General features: G+C 44.9%; 1 protein-coding gene across 1 annotated transcript in view; it reads right to left on the bottom strand.

The window, feature by feature from the left end:
- Nucleotides 1-23,733, bottom strand: part of Cacna1e (calcium voltage-gated channel subunit alpha1 E) — a 471,717-nt gene that overhangs the window by 311,875 nt on the left and 136,109 nt on the right. Inside the window, exon 3 of the mRNA XM_087906403.1 lies at nucleotides 3,616-3,885. Coding sequence (XP_087762529.1) covers nucleotides 3,616-3,885 — 270 coding nt within the window. The remainder of the gene's footprint in view (nucleotides 1-3,615; nucleotides 3,886-23,733) is intronic.

Genomic DNA, 23,733 nt, shown 5'->3' with positions numbered 1-23,733 from the left:
AAGAACAGAATTCCATAAAATGTGATACCACATTTTAAATCAGATTAGCATTTTCAAAAAGGCTATGGTATCATCTGCAGAAGAGAGTGTCATGAGAAAATAAAATTATCTCCCTATGCAGATGTAGCTTCTAAGAAAAAGGAAATGCATTCGGAGTGGGCTGCTGCCTTTCCACCATCTCCCATGCCAAATCTGGGTTATTGTAGACATGTAGACATTTTTCTTCAAATTAGAACTAGGCAGTTCCCATTAAGGGCAATATAAAGCTCTCCTAAGTCAGGGGGTCCTACGAGCACAAATTAAATCACGTCTTTTACTTAGCTCATCCTTTCAGATCAACAAAATTAAAATGTCTGACACGTGATGAAAGCACCTTAACATCCTAGTTCCTCAGTGACTTTCTGTCACCCAAAAAAGAAAGAAAAAAGGTAAAACCCCCACAAAGTATAGTGCACAGCAATCAAAAGTCACATGTGTGTGACTGTATATCAGTACCAAACCAGGGCTTAACAGCATGTCTAAATAATTTTCCTGTAGTAAAAAATCTGGCCCTTACAAAGAACAAAGTCCTTCTTAAATCCGTCGCCATCACAACCAGGAACACAGTCAATTGCCGACGTGCACTAATCACCTGGGGATCTGATTGAGCAGCTGTGAAGTGGGAACCAGGAGTCTGAATTTTGAACAAGCTTTCAAGTGATTCAAATGAGGCTCCTCGATCTCAAAGAGCTGCAAGAATCTAAATGACTTCACCTTGTACTAAGAGTCCCACCTTGCAGGTGTACAGAAATTCCCAAAGGATTCCATTAATAAAAAATAGATGCTTATTAGGCAATTAGGCAACATTCCAGGTGCTAGACACATTTAACTCCTTCAATTCTCCCAGTGACTCTTTATTATCACCCTGACTTTACAGGTAAGGAAATTGAGACGTAGAGAAACGAAGTAACTTTTCAAGGTCATGGAGCTTCTGGAGGAGCTGGGATTTGAACCCAGGCAGCCTAACCAGAGAGCTTTAAGAGTAACTGTTCCTCACATTGATTCTCAACAAGAGGAAGCAGATATTTGAGGAAACTGGATGTTGAGAACTGAAGGGAAGGTGAGACTAGCCTAGATGCAGCAGAAAATGCAGAGCCCATAGAGGCGCAATGCTTCCACGTGGTCATCACCGGAGGGAATACATTAGTCAGTTACACTGAACAACCAGAGAGGAAGAAAAATTCAACCAGGATCCCCCAACATCTTAGCAGATGTTCTCTGAACAGGTTACAACTTACAGGCTGTAGAACCACTGCAAAATGTCTAAGTATGGGGATAGCAAAGATGTCTGGGACAGGACATATGCCAAGGCACTGAGCATGACCGTGGAATTCCTTCCCTCCAGAGTCTGTCTTTTGACTCTCATTAGTTCATTTTGACCAACAAGAAAGGGGAGGCATAAAACTCAGTGACACCTTGCTCTAACAGCGGCTGGTGGGAAACCTGTCTTTGCAGCAGAAGAGAAAACGTGGCAAAGAAGCAAAGGCATGGTGTAAGGAATGTGATTCATATCCCAGCCTGGGAGCCTGAACCCAGCCGGAAGTACCCAATGTGCAGCACCCGGTGATTAGGGAGCCCTGGAGTTTTGGTGGCGCTGTCCGAGGTGCCGAGGATGGCTGCAGCCACACTTTGCCATGCGAGGGTCAGAGAAGCTGCTTCATCCACTGCAAGCAAACGGGGGGGGGGGGGGGGGCGGGGGGGAGTCATCGAGGGAGGGGAAGATGTCCTAAGAGGTCACAGCAAGGCGGCACCCGGTGGGTGGGAAATCTAAAAGAACTGTAGAAGGCGGGCAAGGGAGGGGAGTTTTCACTGGGAGAGCAGAGGGGTACTGCTCAGAGGAGTTATTTGCAGCATTTGCAACCGCCGCATGCAACACAATGCGATCTGTTCGCTTTGTGCAGCTCACCGCCAGGCATGACTGCAAGGGCCAGGCCCCTCCCCCGCCCCAAGCCCCGTCTAGATAGTTCAACCCAAGCACTCTATGGCCCAGATCACTCTGTGGGGGTGGAAGGGGGAGGTGAGAACTGGAGAACTAGGAGGAGAAAGGGAGAAACCCAGCTAGGGGGCGACTGTGGGAGGATGCGAACAGCAGGAAGCATCCCTGCTTAGCTTAGCGATGCTTCTTCATTTCTAATGAGGTGCTGCCTAGAAGCACCATGCGCCAGCCAATCCCGAAGCTGCTGAAGCAGGAAACTGGGAAGGGGAAAAAAAAGGCCAAAAACTGTGGTCGTGAGGGGGTCAGAGATCCATCCAGGCCCTGGGGGAAGGAAGCAAACTGCCTTGCAGGCTGATACTTGAGACCCCTCAGAGCTTCCTTCAGCTGTTTTACTGCTACACACCTGAAAGGAGGGCTGGGGAGGGGGGAGCATGAGGGAAAGAGGAGGAGCCTCTTTTGCAGGTGCATTCTTCCCAAGAATTGTACCTCCACATGCACCAAAGTCCCTGTCCCCAAGCCAGCCACCAATCACTGGCTTGCCTCCTAGAATCCCCTGCAACACCTACCACCCTCAACTCCTAATGGCCTTGCCAGGCACGCAGATTCTTAGTGCAGAGCAGGCAGTTAGGTGACTAATCAGCAGCCTGCATTTAGTGCCCTCGGTGAAGCCTGCAAAGCAGCCCCTTCCATGGCCTGTCTGTCGGAATCCACCACCCCTAGAGATGACCCACCTGCTCTTCGTGAAGAGCAGTACCCTTGGCTTTAGGGGTAACTTGTTTGCACACCCCTGCCCCTCCACTGAGCTGATGAATTCAGGCCCAGTAGATCTGTCTGGTTCACGGTATTGACAGAGCAACCGGGTGTGTCAAACAGTAAGAAGCAAGAGTAGCAAGCCAGAGTCGAGGAAAGGTGAACACACCTCCTTGCCTGAGAAGAGAAGGCCAACTTTGAGCTCTGATGGGCTGTGATGATATGATCACCTCCCCTGACAGCCACTCACTTTCAGTTGAACTTTAACTTAGTCTCCAGAGTTAGCTGAGCCCCCAGTCCAAGACCTGTGTTGTAAGTATGCATTTGTCTGCTTGTATCAATGGGTTTGTCTCATGCTCTTTGAAGCTTCTGGGCTGATAAATCCCTTCCCAGAGCTTCAGCTTCTCTGCTGGGCAAATAGTGCCAGTGTCTTCCAGCTGGTAGGAATGGGGGCTGAGGGACTGACCCTCAGAAGTAGAGGAAAAGAGGGAAATGATTAGGAAAGAAAGCTCTGAGATTAGAGGTAAATCAAACCACATGGAGTGCAGCTTGTGAATTGATTGGGGCTTTGGGGGTGGCTGAGAAACAGACAAAGTCAAACCCAGAAAGGGGCAGACACCTCAACACCAAGCACCTAGGTACGCTAGAGATTTCCACATGGAGAATAAGCCAAAAACCAAAAGTCTTACCTTGAAAAACACTAGTGCCCAAACAGGTTTCCAGGGTACCAGGCTTGCCCCTTGGATGCAACGAGGTAGGGTGCACTTCAGCAAAGGGGCAAATTTGGGCACCAGGAAGGGGTGGGGAATAAATTCCATGCTAGGTGTTCCCCCCTCACCCGATGGAATGCAAAGGGGGAGAGGGAAGCCATGGTGGGCAAGAAAGGATATGGCCAATCGATGAGCTTCTTGGCGTATTTCCTGACAATGTTATCTTCTCCGAAGATGAACAGGGATCTGTTGACCGTGAAACAGTTCTGCCGGACAGGAATGGGGTTGTACAAAGCCATAGTCCGCGCCCTCTGCGCTTTCGACTGCTTGTAGGCGGCTGCCGGCCCCGAGGCCGGTACAGGGGTTCCTTGCCGGTTCCTGCTCTGGTCCGAGTCTCCATCGCCTGAGCCCGGCCTGCCAACGACCACCGCCTCCCCGAAGCGAGCCATCCTGAAGTTTAAACAGACAGAAGACACACAAAGGTGATCGCCGAACACCCGCACACAACAAGAGGCAGAAAAGACACAGCCAGACTCAGAGCCTTATCCACACAGGCGCAGGGACCACCGCCTCTGGGGACCCCTGCGAGCTCTTCAGCCCTGCTCTGAACTGTTGAATCTAAAGGCAACCTCTGCGAAGCTCCATTCCACAAGAAAAAAAAAGAAGGGGGTAGGGCCTGGGGTGCTCAGCTTCTTGAGGCAATATTTTCCCCAAAATGCCAGCGTGGGGTGGTGTTCAGGGACCGGAGAGGGGTGGAGTAGGCTGCTCTTCAAACATAGCTCCTCTTCTGGCACACGTACCACCTGGTTCAGAGAAAAGCAGGCACCGACCCTGCTAGGTAACAGTTTGCTGATTTATTGGCTGGGGTGAGGGGTAGAGAGGAAGAAGGAAATGAAAACAAAAGAACTTTGAAAGGAAAAACGAAAAGAAAAAAAAAGCCGAGGGCCAGCTACGTTGACATGCTTTAGAACGCCAGCCCCTGCGAGTCCATCTAAGAAATTCCACAGTCAAAGACTTGGCTCTTTAAATCTGCCAGCAGAGACGCATCCAAAGGTTGGAGAGGGGGGGGATGGAGGGAGGGGGAAGAGCGGTACTGAGGTTCCTGCGTAAACCGCAACGCCCGAGAAATGAAGATAAGAAGTCGATCCAGCCAGAGAGGGGCAAATGACTTCACAGCTCCTGCGTTTGGGGTAGAAGTTGAGCAGCAACCAGAGAGCAGCGAAGCCCAAGTGCCAGCATCCGCCCAGAGCGCTCACCGCCGCCGCCTCCCAGGATCAGCATGCAACAGCGATCCGCGGCTGCGCCTGGGAGAGGGCGGGAGCGCGAGCGAGCGAGCAGGCTGGCGAGCGGGCGGGCGAGCACTCACAGCGAGGAACAGGTTGCAGTCAGCCTAGCTTGCGCTGGCAGGACATGGGACTTATCCATATCCGAACTTCCTCACCAAAGACCAACTCACCCTCCTCCTCCCGGCCCGCCTGGCTAGAGGGAGCAGAGATGATGCTTAAAGGCCGGTGTGGAGCGAGGCACAACAGCGCAGCAGCGCAGCAAGGTGGCCAAGAATCCGAGAGGGACGCAGGGACGCGGGGGAGGGGCTCTGAGAGTCCAGCGTGGTGAGGCTGGTTTGGCTTGCAGATTCATTTGACCAGAGGCTACCTAGGCAAGGGTCCAAGGATGAGATGCCTTTCCCTCGAATGATGCAGAAGAGATGCGGGCTGCAGCTGGTGGTGCCTGCGGAATCTCTGCAACAGATCAAGGACCTGTCCTGGAACGTTCTCCTTGGTACTGGCACAGAAGGGTACCGAGTGCTGTGCCTCTTTCATGCCCTGCATAGTGTTCTGCTCGCTGCCGCTCTAGTGGAGAGTAGGAACTGTGTATACCCTTCGACAGGATCTTATAATCACTTAGGCTCCACTACCACCAGCAAGGATTCCCCAGGGCAAAGACAGCACTCTCTTCTTAAACTAGCACTTAACATTCTGTAGACTCAGACCCCTGTGGCATCTGCTTCTCTGGGATCTTCTGTCCTGTCTGACCTTAAAAGGCTGGACTCTAGCAGAACCCTGTGCCTTACTTCCTGGCAGGTGGCCCAGATATTCCAGTCCCTAGACGGTGAGCCTGAACAAAAACTTCCCTCAAAATTCTCAAAATCTTAACAGAAGGGTCCTCCAACCCACCACCACCTTTTACTTTCAAATAAGGTCCACCGACTTTCTCAAATCTACTCCATTCTGAAGGAAAAAAAACAAAATGAGTGTCTGAGCTGCAGAGGTAGGAAAAACAAGCTTCCAACCCTGGTAAAAGAAGCTCTGTGTCTAGCGACCTTGTCCTTATCCACCTGAGACCCCGTGGGCAGTTTATCCCTGTCCCCTCCCATTGTCTACACTAGCTGGAGCACACTTTGCTAGGTTTATCCCCACCTTTGGCTTCGACACATAGTCATATCCATGTTCTCCCTGCGTGAACAATAGAAGAGACAGGGCAGCGAGTGGCTGAGGAGGGGTCAAAGGCTGACCAAGGCCCAGATGTTGGGAGTCATGGGTGAGTGTGGTGTCACAGGACTGAAAGGCAGTATCTCTGTGTGAAATTAATTGGCGAGAGGGGAGGTGGCGTCTGAGTGTGAGGCACGTGTATCCCCCGACTCCTATGTGTCTGTGTGGGCAAGGCCACATGAGCACTGACACATGCTTATTGTATGAGAGTGCTGAGTGTTACAAGTGCACGTGTGAGTGTGATGAGACGGGATCTGTGTACCAGAAATCCAAAGAAATGGTCTCAACACAGTCACTTCCTATGGGTACCACTATCCTTAGGAACAGCACGTTGACACTGGGATTCAGGGGAGCCCGTTCCAAGCCAAATTACGATTGGGGGTGTGTCATCTCTGCCTGTTACTGTGATCTCACTGTACTGACCAGCTTAATAGGAGGCAGGAGTGAAGGGAGGTGACCATGAAGACTGGACAGTCACCCAGAACTAGTCACAAGCAGCTCTCTCAGGACTCTATAAACTTCATGGAACTGAAGCAGCTGCTTCCCGGGAGACCCACAATCCGTAGCACAGAAGCCCGACCAATCAATCATTTAACAAATATTTTCACATGCAGTCCCCACAACAGACACTATTTTAGACATTGGGGATTCAATAATGAGCCATATGGATGCTGACATAAATGATGCATCTTTCAGAACTTAAACGAGATTGTGTAGCTTTGCTGCCTCTGCTCTAGAAGCTCGCTTTCGTGTGGAGGCATCACACCTTTCCTTCCTTCCTGGCTATGTCTTCCTTTGTGTCTATTTATTAAGCAGCATACTAGCCTTTTACCCTCCAACAGTGCTTCTGAGGATGATTAAGGACCCCAACTCATCTCTTTACCCACCCATCAGAGATCTAGTACTGATTCTCTTTCCTTTTTCTACCATATCCTGAGTTCCGTGTGATTGCTGCAATTCTTTAGAAGCCCGGAATATGCAAGACAATATACATGGTGGTTTGGGGACCTTAGTGGGGTTGGACCCAGCTTTCCTAAACTCCTAAGGGGCAAGCTTTAAAAATGCTTGGGAGAGTTCCCATGGGACTAGAAATGACTCTGTTGGAGAGTTCATGGGAATCCTTGGAGAAGCAGTCCAAGAGGACTAGGGAAAATACCATGGCATCTACAGCATCATGGCATGGAAGGTGGCTTGGTTTAAGAACAACAAAGCTGGAGGAAGACACATTCCTCCCTCTTCACCCCCAATCTGGATGTCGCTTTTGAGAACTTGGAGATCTACGGGTTTTTGTACTGGTTTCATAGTCTATATTGCTCCACTTTGAAACTTTCCAGGTAGAAACAGTTTTAAAGATCATTTCACATAAGTGATTAATATAATTATCAATTTACATAAACCCTACAGATGGCCATCACCTCAAACCTCTCAGGTCAGCCTAGGAAAACATACATTAGGGTGCTGAGTTAACCCACAAAACAGCAGAGCTTCAGAAACATGAACGTATTGGTTCAGACCCTATAAGAGGCAGAGAGTAAATGTCTGATAGATCTGATTTTCAATGTCTAATAACCATGCTGTAGAATTGTAAACTGTGCACCATCAAGAGAAGAAACAGCAATGCTAAACCTATGGAAATGTTCTGCCTCCTATCCTGAAGATGAATCTGATCCATGTCTAAATGCTCTGGGCACCATGCTAAAGTGAACCACCAAAAGTGATCTGATCATTGCCATCATGACCTCTGTGAGGAAATCTGCTAAGTAGGTTTTCCCCTGGTTCTACTGTTCTCTTGAAGACCCACAAATGGAAGTGTGGAAAATCGGCAACTGATCAGAACTCTGAAAACCAGTTTTAAAACCACTGAAAACCCCTTTCTCAGCCTCAGAGACAAAAGCCTTTTTTCCCTGTTGTCAGAGCACCATCTACTGGTAACTTGTGAGACAGCACTCTGAACACAAGTACTTAGCAGTCCTGCCCCTCTAGGCACTAGTTTAAGAGTCCACACATCCTTAACAATTGACCTCTGGCTGCCAGCCCTATGTCAATCCCCTGTGGGACTTTATTGACATCCAAACCCCTGATTTCACAAAGTAAAGCAGTTCGTCTCACAGTTTCCAAGAAGTTCTGGCCCACACATTGGACAAAAGGTTACCAACATACACACACACACACACACACACACACACACACACACGGATGGACGGATGGATGGTGGAGGAGGGAGATTTAAGATGAAACAGTCAAATGTTCTGCATGTTTCCCTGCAAGCTGTGTTCTGCAGACTCCGAATTCAACAGAAGCAGAGGGAGCAGGTGAAGAAGTTCCCCCAGATTATTAATCATATGAAGATAATTAAATTTCAAAACCTTTATCCTTTATCCCTGATACTTCTGCAAACAATTCAAGAGTCAGAGAAGATAGAGGACGATTGATAGGGAGTTGTGTCAGTCTCATTGTCAAAGGAAGGAAGCGAGACCACCACAGTGTCCCCAGGCCGGGCAGGACATGTGAGTTCATGCAAAGGCATACTCGAATGGCAAGAGTAGAGAATATATTCCACTCATTCATAAAGACCTTTCAAGACTCCACAGGCTTTGGGATGTCTTCATATAAGATCTTAGCCCATCACCAAGGAAGCTGAAAACTTGGGCCTTGGCTAAAGACATGAAGCCCGTCCTCCATCCCTGAGCTTTCCTCTGCCTTGCCTTGCCAATTGCACTCAGATAGCTTATGCTTAAACTATCAGAGCCCCCTTTGTTTCCTTTCTCCCTTATTGAGCTTTTCCAAGAAATAGACTCTTATGCAAAACAGTGCTCTAAGGAACATAATGCAGAAAGGATTTGGGAGTGGGTTCTTAAGAAAACGTTGGCAGGAAACCATGTGCAAATGCATAGCAGAGCAGAGAGCAGGAAGGCATTGCAGACATCTCAGGAGGCTGCTGGCATTCCCAGCACCACACAGCCTTGCTCGGGTGACAAATGTACCGTCGCATCCTTATATAATAATGTCCAGCCCTGGAAGCAGCATCTCCCAAACCTCGGCTTGAGAAACCTCAGAACACCAAGACCTATCAATCACTGAAAATTTGCCCAAAGGAATTTTTGAACTCAGCCTTTGATGGCAACTCAACATCTCGTCGGTAATAACCATGCTAAGGGTATCTCGTCGCTTCTTTGCGGCAGGGGTGTGAGACATATTCCTTTTGTTCTCTGTGGCCCAGAGCATAAAGAACTTTTCCAATGGCACAGAACTAGGAAATGGCAGTGAGATCTCCTGATTATAAGCCTCAGATTCCTTATGGTAGCGACCACTATTAAGGTAGTGTATGTCAAATATCTCCCCTGCTTAAGGGTCAGGTCATAGACTTGATCTTAGTCTTGCAGATGTAAGACCTGACCTTAACTTTGAGAGTCTTCCAGAGGATTGAGTAAGACTATATCCCCCACTACACCACCAGACTGTTGTGAAAGATCACTGGCGGATATGTATACAGCTCTTGGGGCAGCACCTGGCACACAGTAAGTGCTGGGTAAGCACTTCCCTGACATTTCATCCATGGCGCTGTGGCCGTGGCCACATGCAGCAAGAGTCTTGTAACTAACTGGTGGCTTTCTGTTCCAGAAAGGACAAAATACAATCATTGGATGGCTTTGACTCGGGAACTGTGGGTAGATGGAGGAGCAGAAACATACAAGTCCCTAAGATATGGTCAAAACAAGGAATGAAGTTAAGCATGGTGGTATATACATACTAGCACTCGGGAAAGCTGAGGCAGGAGAATTTCCACTTTGAGGTCAATTTGCGATACATAGTGAGATGTATGTCAAAAAGACAAGACCGGGGATGCAGCTCAGTGGCAGGGCACTTGCGTAGCATGTACTTGGCCCTTGGCTCAATGGTCAGCAGGAAGAGGAAAGAAAGGAAAGGGCATCACTAGAGACCAGTTCCAGGAATCCAAAGGCTGTGGTACCTGAGAGAGCCTGGTGTTTTGTTTCCAAATTCATGAATGTATAAACCCACTTACGAAATATTCTTGAAGCTCTTTTCATGTGCTGGGCATTTTTCTTGGACATCTGGGGCTCAAAGATAAATTAGACATAGACAAAACCTCTAAGAACATAGAATTTAAAGGAGAAACCGAGGAGGTTCATTCCCGAAAGGCTCTCTCCTGAAGCGGGACATGGAGTAAGAGAGCCCTAGGGAAGAACTGAGAAGGAGACAGCCCTTCCAGCTGGAGGCAACCAGAAAAAGGAAATCCATGCGATCCCAGCACTGTTGGCCTTCAAGGGACAGCCTGGAGAGTGGGTGCTCAGAATAATGGAGACCACACACAAGATGCATGGGTTTGGCTAAACACTCTGCATTTCTATTTGCATGTCTTGTGTCTGGAGTCACAGAGGTGTGTCCTTACTTTTTCAATCTATTCTTTGACATCAAATGAGATCACTTTTCAGTCTGAACAAAATGAAACGAAAAAGTAAATATGTTGAACCTACTAGATATTGACTCTCACTGGGAAAGGCCAAGGGGGAGGTTCAGAGACTGGGGAAAGAAATGATCTCTTCGCCATCACTGCCCACCTCCCGACCTAGGGGTCCACCTGTACTTCTCTGCCAAGGCCAAGTTAAGCAGGAAACTCAGCAGAGTTCCAACCCCTACAAATGAGGGTGAGCCAGGAGTAGGAACAACTACCGGAAGCAGCCCATCCACCTACCCCCACGTGGTCGCCTGACTCAGGAAACATAATGCAGCCCACATTCTGCAAAACTCGCTCAGCCTGCTTGGGCTTAGATTGATTCATCCATTCAGCAAATATAGACTGAGCACTGTCTGTGTGTCAGGCCTGGGACTAGAACAAGTAAGGAAGGGACCGCCGTGGAAAAAAGGGTTCAGAGCGGATGCCGCCCCTGCCGCTCCTCTCTAGCTTCCCTGCCTGCAGGATTCTCATGAAGATTATGCTCCCAGAGCAGAGCAAGCTGCTCACAGCTGAAGCACAGCCTCGGGAGAATCCCGAGGCCCAGAGAGAAGAGCCAGTTTCCAGTACTCACCAATGCGCCTCTCTCAGCGCCCTCTCGGTGGGGTGGGAATCAACAGCTGATTAAGCCACCACCTGTCCATCACCACGCCCTCTCTCTCCCACTCCCTCCTACACCGAGCAGCTGGCTACACCCACTTGGTATAAAATAATCAGCGTGAATAAGGCACGCCCATGTGATCCGGACTCAAGGCTAGTCTTGAAGTGTACAGACACCTGGGAAGGACATTTGCCGGCTGTGCCCCTGCCACGCTCCCAAAACTCCAATGACTGAGGACAGTCCGCATTAAGCCCTCTTTCCCCTCACCAATCTGTATCATTTGGCACAACAGGCTTCCTCTTACTCCCTGAGAACCACCCCTCCTCTTCACACCCCAGTTACCAGATCTCCCAGTTTCTCTCTTCCCATCTCCGACTCTTTTCATTGCTCTCAGTTTACTGAACGGAACATTTTGTGAATCTTCGGGGCTCTTCCTCTTCTTTCCCCTGTGTCGTTCCCTTTGAGCTCCGACCCTCGCCTGGTACGCTCATCTCTACCTCCAGCTCTTCTCTTCCACCTCCAACTTCCAATGAAATGATGCAAATCTACCGATCATCCCAAGCTCAATGTGAATTCAAGCCATGTTTGTCTTCCTGAAATTACAGTTTTTCTCTCTGGGATGTCATTGTCCCTGTCAATCATTTAACTTTAGTGACTTCCTGACTTCCCATTGCCGATAAAATGACCAAACTCTTTAGCCCACCATTTCCAGGAAACCTGGATCTCTTCCACACCAGTGCCTAGCGCATCATGTTCCACCGCGATGACGGTTACAGCAAACGTGACACCCACCGATGACTCTGCTCCTTCAGCTCCTGTTGGAGGCTGATCTGGAATGCCCCTCAGCTTGTCAGCCATGTGTCTCTCATGGACCCTCCAACTCCATGCTCCCCCCATTTCCCACACATTCACAGAACTTTGTCTTCTCCTTTGTAATTTTACTTAGGGTATCTGCATAGTACTAGCTTCATAGCAAGCCTTTACAAAATAGCTAGTCAAATAAATAAATGGGCTTTTTCCAACTCCTTTTGGAAAACCAAAAAAGAATATGGGTGCCTGGTGACTTAGCCATTAGGCATCAGACCCGTCTCGAGCGCTGCCCTTATTACATATTCTGGATCTAGCCTTGGGTCTCTATTTCTAGGGTAGAGATCACCTCATCTTTTATAATAAGAAGGGGTGCTTATCTCTCTTGAAAGAGGTCAGACAGATCTGACTTGGGACCTCAGCACCATGGCAGCTTCATCGGTTTTTATTTAATCTGTCATAAAATTAGAGAATTCATGGCCCAGAGCAGGACTGAACTTAATATTTGGGGAATGGGTTGTTAAAGAAGGCCTAGAGATCCTCATATAAAAAGTATTTTCAGAAAATGAAAAACAGAATAAATGTTAGGCTCAAAAATGGAAAAAAAGAAGACTGTCTTAATTGGTTCTATTTTTTTATCTCTACAAAAAAAAAAAAGACAAGCAGCATCATCACATCTCCTTCCTGAATAAAGAATTACATGACAAAAGACATCACTGCCCCTGGATGCAAAAATCAAACAAACAGAAGAATCCTACCCTAGATATATAGCCCGCCCTAGATTCAGCTCTGATTTGATCTGCCACTCAGGTGTACAGACACGCAAGTGATTCTTTTAAACTATCGGGAGCTTTCAGGCAGGCTTAATTCAACCCTCGCAAATGAAAAGCATGACAGGCTTCCTTCAGACACTCAAAAGAATAAGGAAACAGGACTGGGGGTGTGGCTGAGTGGGAGAGCACTTGCCTAGCATGTGGGAGACCCTTGACTCAGTGCCAAATGCTGAGAAAATTAGCTAATTGATTAATTAAATTGGGAAATGTGGAAAACTAATTACCAATCAAACAAGAATTTCTGAAATATCCCATTATAAGACCCTTAGCAATCCGGTTCCTTGGACATAGACATAGACATATTCACAATGCCACACTCTCTCTAAAAGACTAGGTTTGTTTGTTTAACACAACTGCTCTGTCCTCAGTAACATTATTCTAAATAAATTGCCATGTATAGTCAATGATTAATACAATAATCCCAAACTCCCAGGTATGCTGTTTCCCTTTATTCCCCAATAAATCACAACTTCATATGGCAAATTTTAGAGCTGTTAAAAAAAAACAGAAAACATGGGCATGCATCAAAGAAACAAAAATTAGTATGTGAAATGTCATAATGAAACCTGGGTGTGATGTCACAAAAGTATAATCTCAGCACTTAGGAGGCTAGGGAAGTAATGATGCAAGTTCAAGACCAATCATAACTCTGTAGTGAGACTGCGGTTACAGAACAACTGGGGGCTCGAGAGGGGGCTCAGCATCACCAAGCCGAATGACCTGAGTTTGATCTCTGAGACCTACATGGCCAAAAGAGAGAAGTGACTCTTGGGGGTTGTCCTCTGACCCCCACATATGTGTTGTGAAACACACACACAAAGATAAAACAGAAAGGAAACGTCATAATGAAACATATCATTTACATAATTAACATCCACTGACATACATGCAATTTGAAAGTAATGAATAATTACAACATAAAGGTTTATAATAATTGTAATAAATATTAAAAGTTATTAAGTCGAAGGCACTGTTCTTTTCTTTCCTTATTTCTCAGAATAATCCCATGGGGTAGGTACTATTATAATCACCATTTTATAGATAAGAAAAAAGCAAGACCTAAAAAAGATCAAATAATTTTCCTTAAAGTCAGACAGGTGGTTAGTGACATAGAAAGCCAGCCCCAGTTGACTTAACTCTAAAGCCCATTGTCTCAACCCTGCAAGGTCTCTAACTGATGTCAACAGAGATTGGAGCAAGCCACTTTATCTCATTCTGGGTTTATAATTCCAAGGGTAGAAAACACATCCAGCCTCTTTAGGCGGGGCTGACAGTCCTCAGAACCAAGTCATTGCAGCCCGTGACACCGCTAGAGACAACCGCTCAGCCCCAGTTCTGTTTATGAACATGTGTGTGCAAAGGCCTCTCAACCCCAGGACTCCCTGAGAAACCAAGTGTGGCAGCCAGCCCTCGAGTGCACTCCAGCACATCAGCAGTACTGTTTACACTTGTTGCACGGCCATCTCTCAGAGCCACGCTTGTCCTGACAACCTGAGTCCCGGTTCCAAACCTGTTCCAACTCCTCAAGACTCTTCAAGCCCCAAAAGGTAGGCTGTTGCTCACACTGAACCCTGCTGAGTATGGTTTTGCACATACTGATTTGTCTATTTATCTGAAATGCACTAGCCTCTGAACTTTCTGTGGGCCGATCTCATAATCCTGGAAAAGCTACTGGCCAAATTCTGGAGTCGGGGGAGGGGTCAGGGAAGGAGTGACCTCAGGGAGGGCAAGGGGACGGTGCTCAGTAGCAGAAAGCAAGGGTCTGCTGTATGGTAGACCCTAGTGTGACCCAGAACTGTGCATTCAGAGAATCGAGAAATAGCACTAGCCCCACCTCCAAAGACTATCGATCCTGAACCTTAAGAGTGGCTTCAACTTCTTCATGATACTTACTTCTACTGCCAACGCATGCCATGAAAGAATTCGGCAAATTTAAATCCTCTTGCCTCTCAACTTGTTTTCCTGCCTGCACTCCAGCAGGTAAAACACCCACAGACTCACAGTGCTCTGGACTGTAGAATTCACAGGAGTCTATAATGTTCAAGTTATTTTTAAACTTTCAGTCCACTCTACCTCCCCACGAACAGCAGGCCTGCCATTTAGAACGGTGTTTAACCCACACCCCACCTGCTTTGAAACTTTATAGTTTTTTGTGTTAAAAGAAAAGAAACAATCCTTCAAACATACACATGTGCATGTACAATCACACACCCATACACACAGGCCTACATGAACATACGCACTTGCACACACAAGATGAAGACAGTACCAGTGATGGGGGATAAAAGATCCAGCTCACAGAATGATGTCAAGATTGTTATACTTATAAAGACACTTAGCAAACTCAGGGTCATGCCACTGCAGATAAAATGTGTTATATTTGCAGGGACACACACCAGGCATTACAGACAAAGTTAAAAGGTCATTTTATACTCCCAAATGGGGAACTACAGTCACATAGTAAAGTTTTCAAGATCCTTCATTTGTCCAGGGAGCAAGCCAGGTGATACAAAGTCTTTGGTTATAACCTTCTTCAACTTTAGCATCTTCTTTATGGTTTAGTCTTGGAGACAGAATCTCACTCCATGGTCCAGGCTAGCCTGAAACTCACAGTAAACCCCCTGTCTCAGCCTCTTCAGTGCTGGAATTACAGACATGAGATATTATAACTGGGTTTTTATGTTCTTTCCTTTAATTTTTTTCAAGGGAAATTTCTCTCAACAAGAAAAGAATTAGGTAATTTTTTTTACCATGTTAAAGTAGTAAGTATTAATAGTCAATGTTTGTGGGAGACAGAAGCTCTGTATACGCATCACCTTGCTTGAGCTACACTAGGAGCCCATGAGCTAGCACATATCTTATATGGGATGAGTCAGGATCAGTGAAATCAAGCCTCTAAAGTAACAAATCACAGAGTTAGATTTGGCACCCGATCCTACCACATGCTAGAGTCCTCACACACCACTATACCTGAATGTCTCTGTTCCCTCCAAATTTGAAACTGAAATGCAACAACATTAAGAAATGACGCCTGGACTGGGGAGACGGCTCAGCGGGAAAAGGCACTTGAGGCCAAGTCTGAAGATCTGAGACGGCCTTCGTACAAAAAACAAGCTGAAGATACGAGTACGGCGTGAAACCTGTAACTAGACGAGAATAACCCGCCAAGGGGTTGGGAAGGAAGAGCTTGCAATTACCCAGGAGTCAATGAGGACCAAGCAGTAGACGCTGAGCTTCCCCCATCTGTGGGCAAAAGAAGAAAGATGAAACCTCCGTCCCTTTACCTGCAAACTAGCTTTGCACGGCTACACAGCTTCATAGAGCCGTTCATCCAGCCATTCTGTGGAAAATAGACTGGCCCAGACAGAATCAGTTCTGGACACTCTCCAAGTCTTCCCCTTGGTGGCATAACTTCCAGAACAAACGAACACTCACAGTTTCTACATCTCTGCTGTGACCCCAGCGCGCCAGGAGCCTCTTACAAACTCCATCAAGTAGCCTTCCTACCGAGCCAAACCTTAGCACTCTGTGTCCCACAAGACAAGAGGGATGCCTTTAATCCCAGCACTCGGGAGGCAGAGGCAGGTGAATCCCTGTGAGTTCGGGGCCAGCCTGGTCTACAAGAGCTAGTTCCAGGACAGCTAGGACTGTTACACAGAGAAACCTTGTCTCGAAAAATGAAACAAAACAAAAAGCCCCTTTGCCTTCTTACCCTCCCTGCTGAAGCACTAAGGGGTAATAAACAGTTCGGCCAAGTGGACTCAACACTGTATTTACACCAAATACAACTGAAGGAGACTTTAAAAATCACCAAAGTGTGTCTCCCTGAGGACACATGCACACACCCCTATAAGACATGCACACACCCCTATTAAGACATGCACACACCCCTATTAAGACACACGCACACCCCTATTAAGACATGCACACACTCTTATTAAGACATGCACACACCTATTAAGACATGCACCAGGATTTGGCAGTACTACCTCCCCTTACCTCTCTGCCCCCCGGGGGACATTTCCAAACTCAGCCTCTCCTCCCACCTCTCTAACTGCCCCCTTTATCCCCACCTCTTCTGCTTCTATCTCCTAATGTGCAGATCCCATGGGTCCCATGGCCCTCCCTGTTCATCATGTACATATCCTCTGTGATCTCATTCGTCCTGATCTGAAAGTGCCCAACGTTTTATCTCTAGCTCTGTTCTTTGTTCTGGTACCATTTACAACTGCTCAGATGGGCTCCTCCACCTGGGAGGCCCGACAGCATCATGAATCAACTGGTTTAAAACAAACCGGTCCTCTTCCCCTCTACACCAGCTCCTCACAGGTCTGGGCTTCTGTTTTCAGCCAGCTCCACAACCTCCCCCCACTAGGGCGCAGCACTTTGCATATATGACTCCATGTCACACCTGTCATTACCTAACACTGCCTTTTTCTTTAGGCCATGCTCCCGGTCTCCCTACCTTTCCCGTTTGCACAATTACCTCTGTGGTCAAAATGTCAGGCCTCGGTACAGAAGATGGGATTAGGCTCTGACCCCATCTATCATCCTCTTCTAGGTTTCATGAAAGTTCACCACCTATCTCAACTCTGACCTTACGCCTGCCCTCAGTGCAATAAGATCCAGAAAATTCCTCGGTGTTCTACACCAGTATCTAGAATAGTATCTGGGAAAAGAATGGCTAAGTGAATTTATTTTGAAATGAATGAATGGATGGATGGAATTCTCATGTCCATCATCCATAGCAATGAAATCATTGTAAATTTAAGATTAATCCAAACATGGGTATCATGGAATCCAAGCTTTTATCACTGCCCCATTGTACTCAGATCAATATCTTCTACCAGTACTTCGTTGAAGCACAACTGCCACCTTTCCCCAGATACAGACGCCCCATTTTCCCATTGTACATCATTATTTCCCCTCTTTTCCTCTGACTTTCATATCAACACTTGAAAGTCCAACTCAGATTCACTTCTATGACCCATTCGGTGATCATATGGCAAATGTGACTTCTCTAAGAGCCTCTGGCACTTTGTATCACGCTGTCCCCAACACTGTTGTGTGCATCTATCTTTCCTATATTACACAGATTCATCTTGGCATTCTCCATAGCATATACTACACTCCATCATGTACTGTGTATCCTTTCATATTTACCAAATATATACATAAAGACACAAATAGATGAATGGCAACAATGAAAAGAGCCAAGTGCACACAAGCAAAGCATGGACTTAGAGGGATCTGTGCTGTCCCGGGCAGGTGCTCTGGAAGAAGTGATGAACCTAATCTGGAGGTGGACTGTCCAGCTCAAGGAAGATTGTCTCCAGTAGTCATATCTTAAGAAAAATTTTGATTTTTGGATGAAGATAGAGATGATCTCAATTCATTCCATTTTATTCCTATGTATACATATATACACACAGAGAGAGACAGACAGCAGAGAAAACAATGACAGAATTATGTGGGTAGATGTGGTCTATGTTAGATATAAGAGTAATTTGAATATATAAAATTTGCCTAATATTGCCATACATATCAATCTGTTCTGTAATCTTTCCACTTTACAGATGAGAGAGACATATACGGCAGGATTTCTCCAACTCCTCATTCTCTGAATTTCTGATCATTCTTTTCAAATAGATCTCCTGTGTTGTATGAAGCCAAACAGCATTTCTGACCTCTTGTCACTAAATGCTAGGTGACAGGACAGCCTCCTCAGCTGTGACATATAAAGACATCCATTGGGGGGAATAAAACCACCCTTGAATGAGAGCATCAATGTGATGAAATGAATTTGTCATGGTCCCAGGACTGGCATCCTAACCAGCCACAGTAACCAAGAGATGCAGAGTCCCAGCCAACCTCACTCTTTGCATTTCCTGCCTAACATATGGGAAGTCACAGTCTTGGGGAATTGTAGTGAACTCAGAGGTGTGATCTGGTTTTCAGATGGACTCATAGCCCTGTAAAGGATTCTATACCTCAAGATGAAAGAGAAATAAGGAAACTCCCCCATCATATATCCCAAAGAGATAAAGAAAGGGATTCCTGGTTAATGTTATGAAGCATAAAAGACAATAGAAAATGACTCAAAATATACCTGATAGGAGAGAAGAGAGGACTATAGAACTTGAAGAGCACAGGACAGATTTTCCAATAGGAATGAATGAAAGATACATATCATTGGAGTCAAAAATTGTACTGAGTTCTAAGTAGGATGAATAGAAATAAGTCCAACCTATATGGAATCAAGAAAACTATGAAAAGATCCAAAAGAATAAAGGAAAAAAATCTTAAAAGCATCCTGACAGAAGACAGATTACCCATAAGAAACGGCGTCTAAATGATCAACTGTAACAAGAGGCCAGAATGTAAACAGATAACACATATTCAAAACATATTGAAAAGTCTCAGCTAAACTTTTACTCAAAATTTGTGTTGAAATAAATACTTTTACTGAAAAAAGTAATAAGAGATTATCATTCCAGCTCAGATCAAGTAGATGTATAAAATATTCCTCAAGAAGAAAATATTAACGGAAGAAAGGAATGGCATCCAAAAAATGTCATGACCAGGTAAGATGCTAGTAAATATGAAGACCAATTTTAAATATATCTATATCAATATATAATCTATGAGTCCACACACAATATGGACAATAGTGACACCGTAGTCAGAGGTGACGTATTGCTCAGAAGGAGCCTCGACTTGAAATCAAAACATATCTTTCAAGTTCAGTGTCACATGACTGGGATATCCACTAAAACTCTAGATTTTTTTGAAATTGAAATACCAGTCCATGTAATAAATAAAAAAAATAAATTAAAGGCACATGGATTATAAAAGGAATAGCTCCTAGGCGGATAGGTCAATGGGTAAGATACTTGTTGCACAGATATTGGGATCCTCAAATCCCCAGAACCTATGTAAAAAGTCAAACATGGTTGGTGTCACCCCATAACTTCAGCATTGTGGGAGGTAGAGATAGGGGGACTACTAAGGGTTTCTGACTTGCCTGTTGAACTGGAGCTTCAGTGGCAGGACTTGATGTCCTCCTCTGCCCCCCCCCCACGTTTGTACATACTTTTTAAAAAGCCATTCCAAGTAATAAGAAAGCTCTATATAGATGCTGAAGACAAACGTACAAAAATACAAGTTCTAATACACCAACAACAAAGAATCAGAAAATATACTTATTAAAAGATGCCATACAGATTCTTGTCAGGTTGGTGGTGCACACCTTTAATCCCAGCATCCAGGAGGCAGAGGCAGGTGAATTTCTGTGAGTCTTAAAACAGCCTAGTCTATATAGTGAGTTTTAGGACAGCCAGAGCTCATAGTAAGACCTGTCTCAAACAAATAAACAAACAAACAAATGCCGTGTAGAAGCTACAAAACCATATGGCACCTAAAAGCAAATCTACTAAAATTTGTGAGGGAAGTAGGAGGGGATAATTTCAGGAATGTCACAGAAGATCTAAGACAAGAACTGAATCATACTCAGAGATGGAGACCCTAAGTGCTGAAACATGATGATCCTCACCCAAATTAGCCAATAAGGCCGCTCAATTCCAATCAAACCAAAGAGTGACAAGAAGATTCTAAAAGTCAAGCAATGACCAAAGTTCCAGTCACCAAGACTATTCGGCAGGGATATAGAGAGAATTTATCCTAAACATATCAAATCCGTATTTTTTTTATAAAAATTCAATTAGTAAGACATGGGTAGAGGGAATATGCAGACCTGTATAGGCTAAATAAGATGCCCAGAAATGGCGGGAAAGAATTACCTCATCACTAAATAATGTTGGTCAAAGGACTAGGCAAAGGGTGGGCTTGAGAGAGTCAAAGTAGAACCTACCTCACACTGTACACAAAAATTAATTACAGACGAAAGAGGCAAATGTGAGAAGTAAAACCGTGAAAACTTTTTTAAAAATGCAAATGACTTCTTTTTAATATCAGCGAGGAGAAGGAATTTTTAAATGAGACACAATAAACAAAACTCATAATGGCAAAAGCAGAGAAATCTTAAGCACTAAAATAAACAGCTTTGGATGACAAGAAGCACCATCGACAGAGTGGAAAAGGCAAGAGTGGGGGAGAGAAAGTACCACCTACAAGTCATGTCTAGAACACATGTAATTCTCACAAATCACAAGAATAACACAAATCACCTTCTAGAAATACATAAGCAAAGAATATGAGTCCTTAATTCACATTAGAAGAAATTCATACGGCCAATTAACTTCGATTAATTGCTCAGTTCTACCAGTAAACAAAGTTCAATTAATATAATAATTGAATTCCACTTCACTCCCGTCAAGTTGGCACATTTTAATAACGATAATCATCTCAGTTGCTGACGATATGTGGGAACTAGAGCTCTGAACTTGGTGGAATACAATGGCAGCCACTCACTCTAAAAAGCAATGTGCCACCAAAGCTGAAAATGTACATTACCAAACTCAGCACTTCTGCTGTTAGAACCCCCTGTAGAGAAAAATCCCACTCTGTGCCCAAGGAAATGTAGACAAGGCCAATCCTTTTAACATTATCTGTAGTGACAGAAAGGGGAAGTCAGTGTCACCAGTATTGGAGGAAAAGGCATAAGTTAGGACCAGCAATGTATCTGTACAGCGGTGCATCGAACAGAGAGTAAGATCATGGCCTAAGTACGCATGTGATGCTGCCGGTCAATATTTAAAGTAAATGTTCGCTTTGCATCAAAAAGACACATCCCATGTATCATTTACTTAAAATGCACAAGAAAACTCACATATATATATTAATAATATATATATGTACAGCAAAATTACTAAAATGCACATAATAAGAAAACAGCAGTTTCAGAGAACTAGATATATATGCATTTATAATGTTTTATTTCTTTAAGATGGGAAAAAGATAAAGCAAGAATGAAAAATACTACCTACCTAATCTTGGTAGTAAATACATAGGTGTCCCATCTTTCCATATTAAACATTTGAAAGATAATTATGATAAGAAGAAATTCTGAAGAAACTAATTGGAGTTTCCAGAATTGAGAAGACAACTCTAGCTACTGCTGGTGGAAACAGAACTACTACACACATACCTAAGGAGGATCAGTGGGTATATCTCAGGAGTCATAAATACGTATACAGCCTGAGCTTCCAGATCTTCAGTTTTGAGAATCTGTCCTCATAAGATCTCCAGAAGTGTTCACGAAGATGTTTTTATAAAGTGGTCATTGGACTGATATTTGACTATTAAAAAAAAAAAAAACAGGTTTGGGCTGGAGAGATGGCTCAGCGGATAAGAGCACTGGCTGCTCTTCCAGAGTCCTGAGTTCAATTCCCAGCAACCACCTGGTGGTTCATAACCATCTATAATAAGATATGGTGCCCTCTTCTGACATACAGGGATAAATGCAGACAGAACACTGTATACATAATAAAAAAATAAGTAAATATTTTTTTAAAAAATTTTAAAAAACAGGATTTTTTTTTACTGTTGTACTAAGCAAATGACAATAAGGAACTGGTTAATAGACTGTAACAGTCACACAACAGAATGTTTATAATTATGGAAAGTCTTGTGGCCAAATATTACTTAATGATAAAGGATACTACTCACAGTACATTAGTAACCTGTGAAGTGAGTTACATAACAAGATGTGCACATCATAGCCCCCACTTTGGATAATGAACTATTTGTTGGTTGTATGTTTGTGAGTGTGTATATGTGTAGACAGAGGGAGAGGAACCTAGAAGAATATTTCCCAATGTTAATGATTTATGGGACTATAGGTCATTTTAATTTTCTTCTACATGCTTTTCTATATCTTCCACAATAAACTAAAGAATTCTGTACTTTCAAAACAAAATTAAATATAAGATGGTGTGGTGGTTTGAATGTTTATGACCCCCATGGACTCATGTATTTGAATGCTTGGCCCATAGGGAGTGGCACTATTAGGAGGTGTGGCTTTGTTGGAGGAAGTGTGTCACTGTGAAGGTGGGCTTTGAGGTCTGGTGTATGCACAAGCCACCTCCAGTGTGGCAGACTCCTTCTGCTGCTTGCAGATCAACTTGTAGAACTCTCAGCTCCCTCTCCAGCACCATCCCTGCCTATAAGCTGCCATGCCCCATGATGATAATGGACTAAATCTTGGAAATTGTAAGCCACCCCAAATTTACTGTTTTCCTTCATAGGAGTTGCCATGGCCATAGTATCTCTTCACAGTAGTAGAAACCCCAACGAAGAGAGGTCCAGTAGTTCATGTACGCCACCCTCAGAGACCAATGCTTGTTCTGCAGGAGCTGGTGTTACTTGTATTTGAGTAAGTGAAGACAGAACGAAAAGAGTCCACAGTCTTCCATAGTGCACAGTCTTCCATCTATGCAAGGTCCATATGTCTAGTCTGAACAACACTATCTCAAACTATGTCATAGAGATGCCGTCATAGTATACACGGGTGGGAGCTGTTCTAAGTCTCTCAAAATGACAGGCTCGATTCCAGACTTCTGAACGACTCCGCGGGAATGTTTTGCACAGTTACTTAATGGCACAAATTCTAGAATCCACAGGCTTAAGCCTCGAAGGCAGTCGGCTAAACAAGGGCCAAGATTGAGAACACTTCAGTCAGCTGCCATTGGACTTCACCTTTCGACAGTTTGATTAATTATGGGTGCGGGGAAAGAGCAAAAGAACATGAATCGGGCTCTTTCCACACTAACGTAATTGGATTCTCAGATCTCCAGTAAGATGACGTTATTAGCCCTTTACTATAAATAAGAAACTAAGACCAAGACTAGACACCTAGGAACTCGTAAAGCTGGAATTGAAACTCGGGACTTTCGGAACCCATTACCCAGTCTGTTCTCATTAAGCTAAATGCCTCTTCATTAGTGGTAGCAGTAATTCTTTCCATGTATGAAATACTACTCTAAGAGCAAATGAATTAAACAGGTAAAGGCAAAAGACTCCTGTGCCCTAAGCAAGAACGGGATTCAGGGGCACTAAGTTGAGTAAGTCTAGGGTCACTATGAAGTTCTCCAGTTGTCCCCAGCAGTGTTCCCAATGGCAGAGCCTTGCTATGAT

The sequence above is a fragment of the Myodes glareolus genome, chromosome 5 (genome assembly GCF_982192425.1).
Source record: "Myodes glareolus chromosome 5, mMyoGla1.1, whole genome shotgun sequence".
Classification (NCBI taxonomy): Eukaryota; Metazoa; Chordata; class Mammalia; order Rodentia; family Cricetidae; genus Myodes; species Myodes glareolus.
This window is presented reverse-complemented; position numbering and strand designations above follow the sequence as displayed.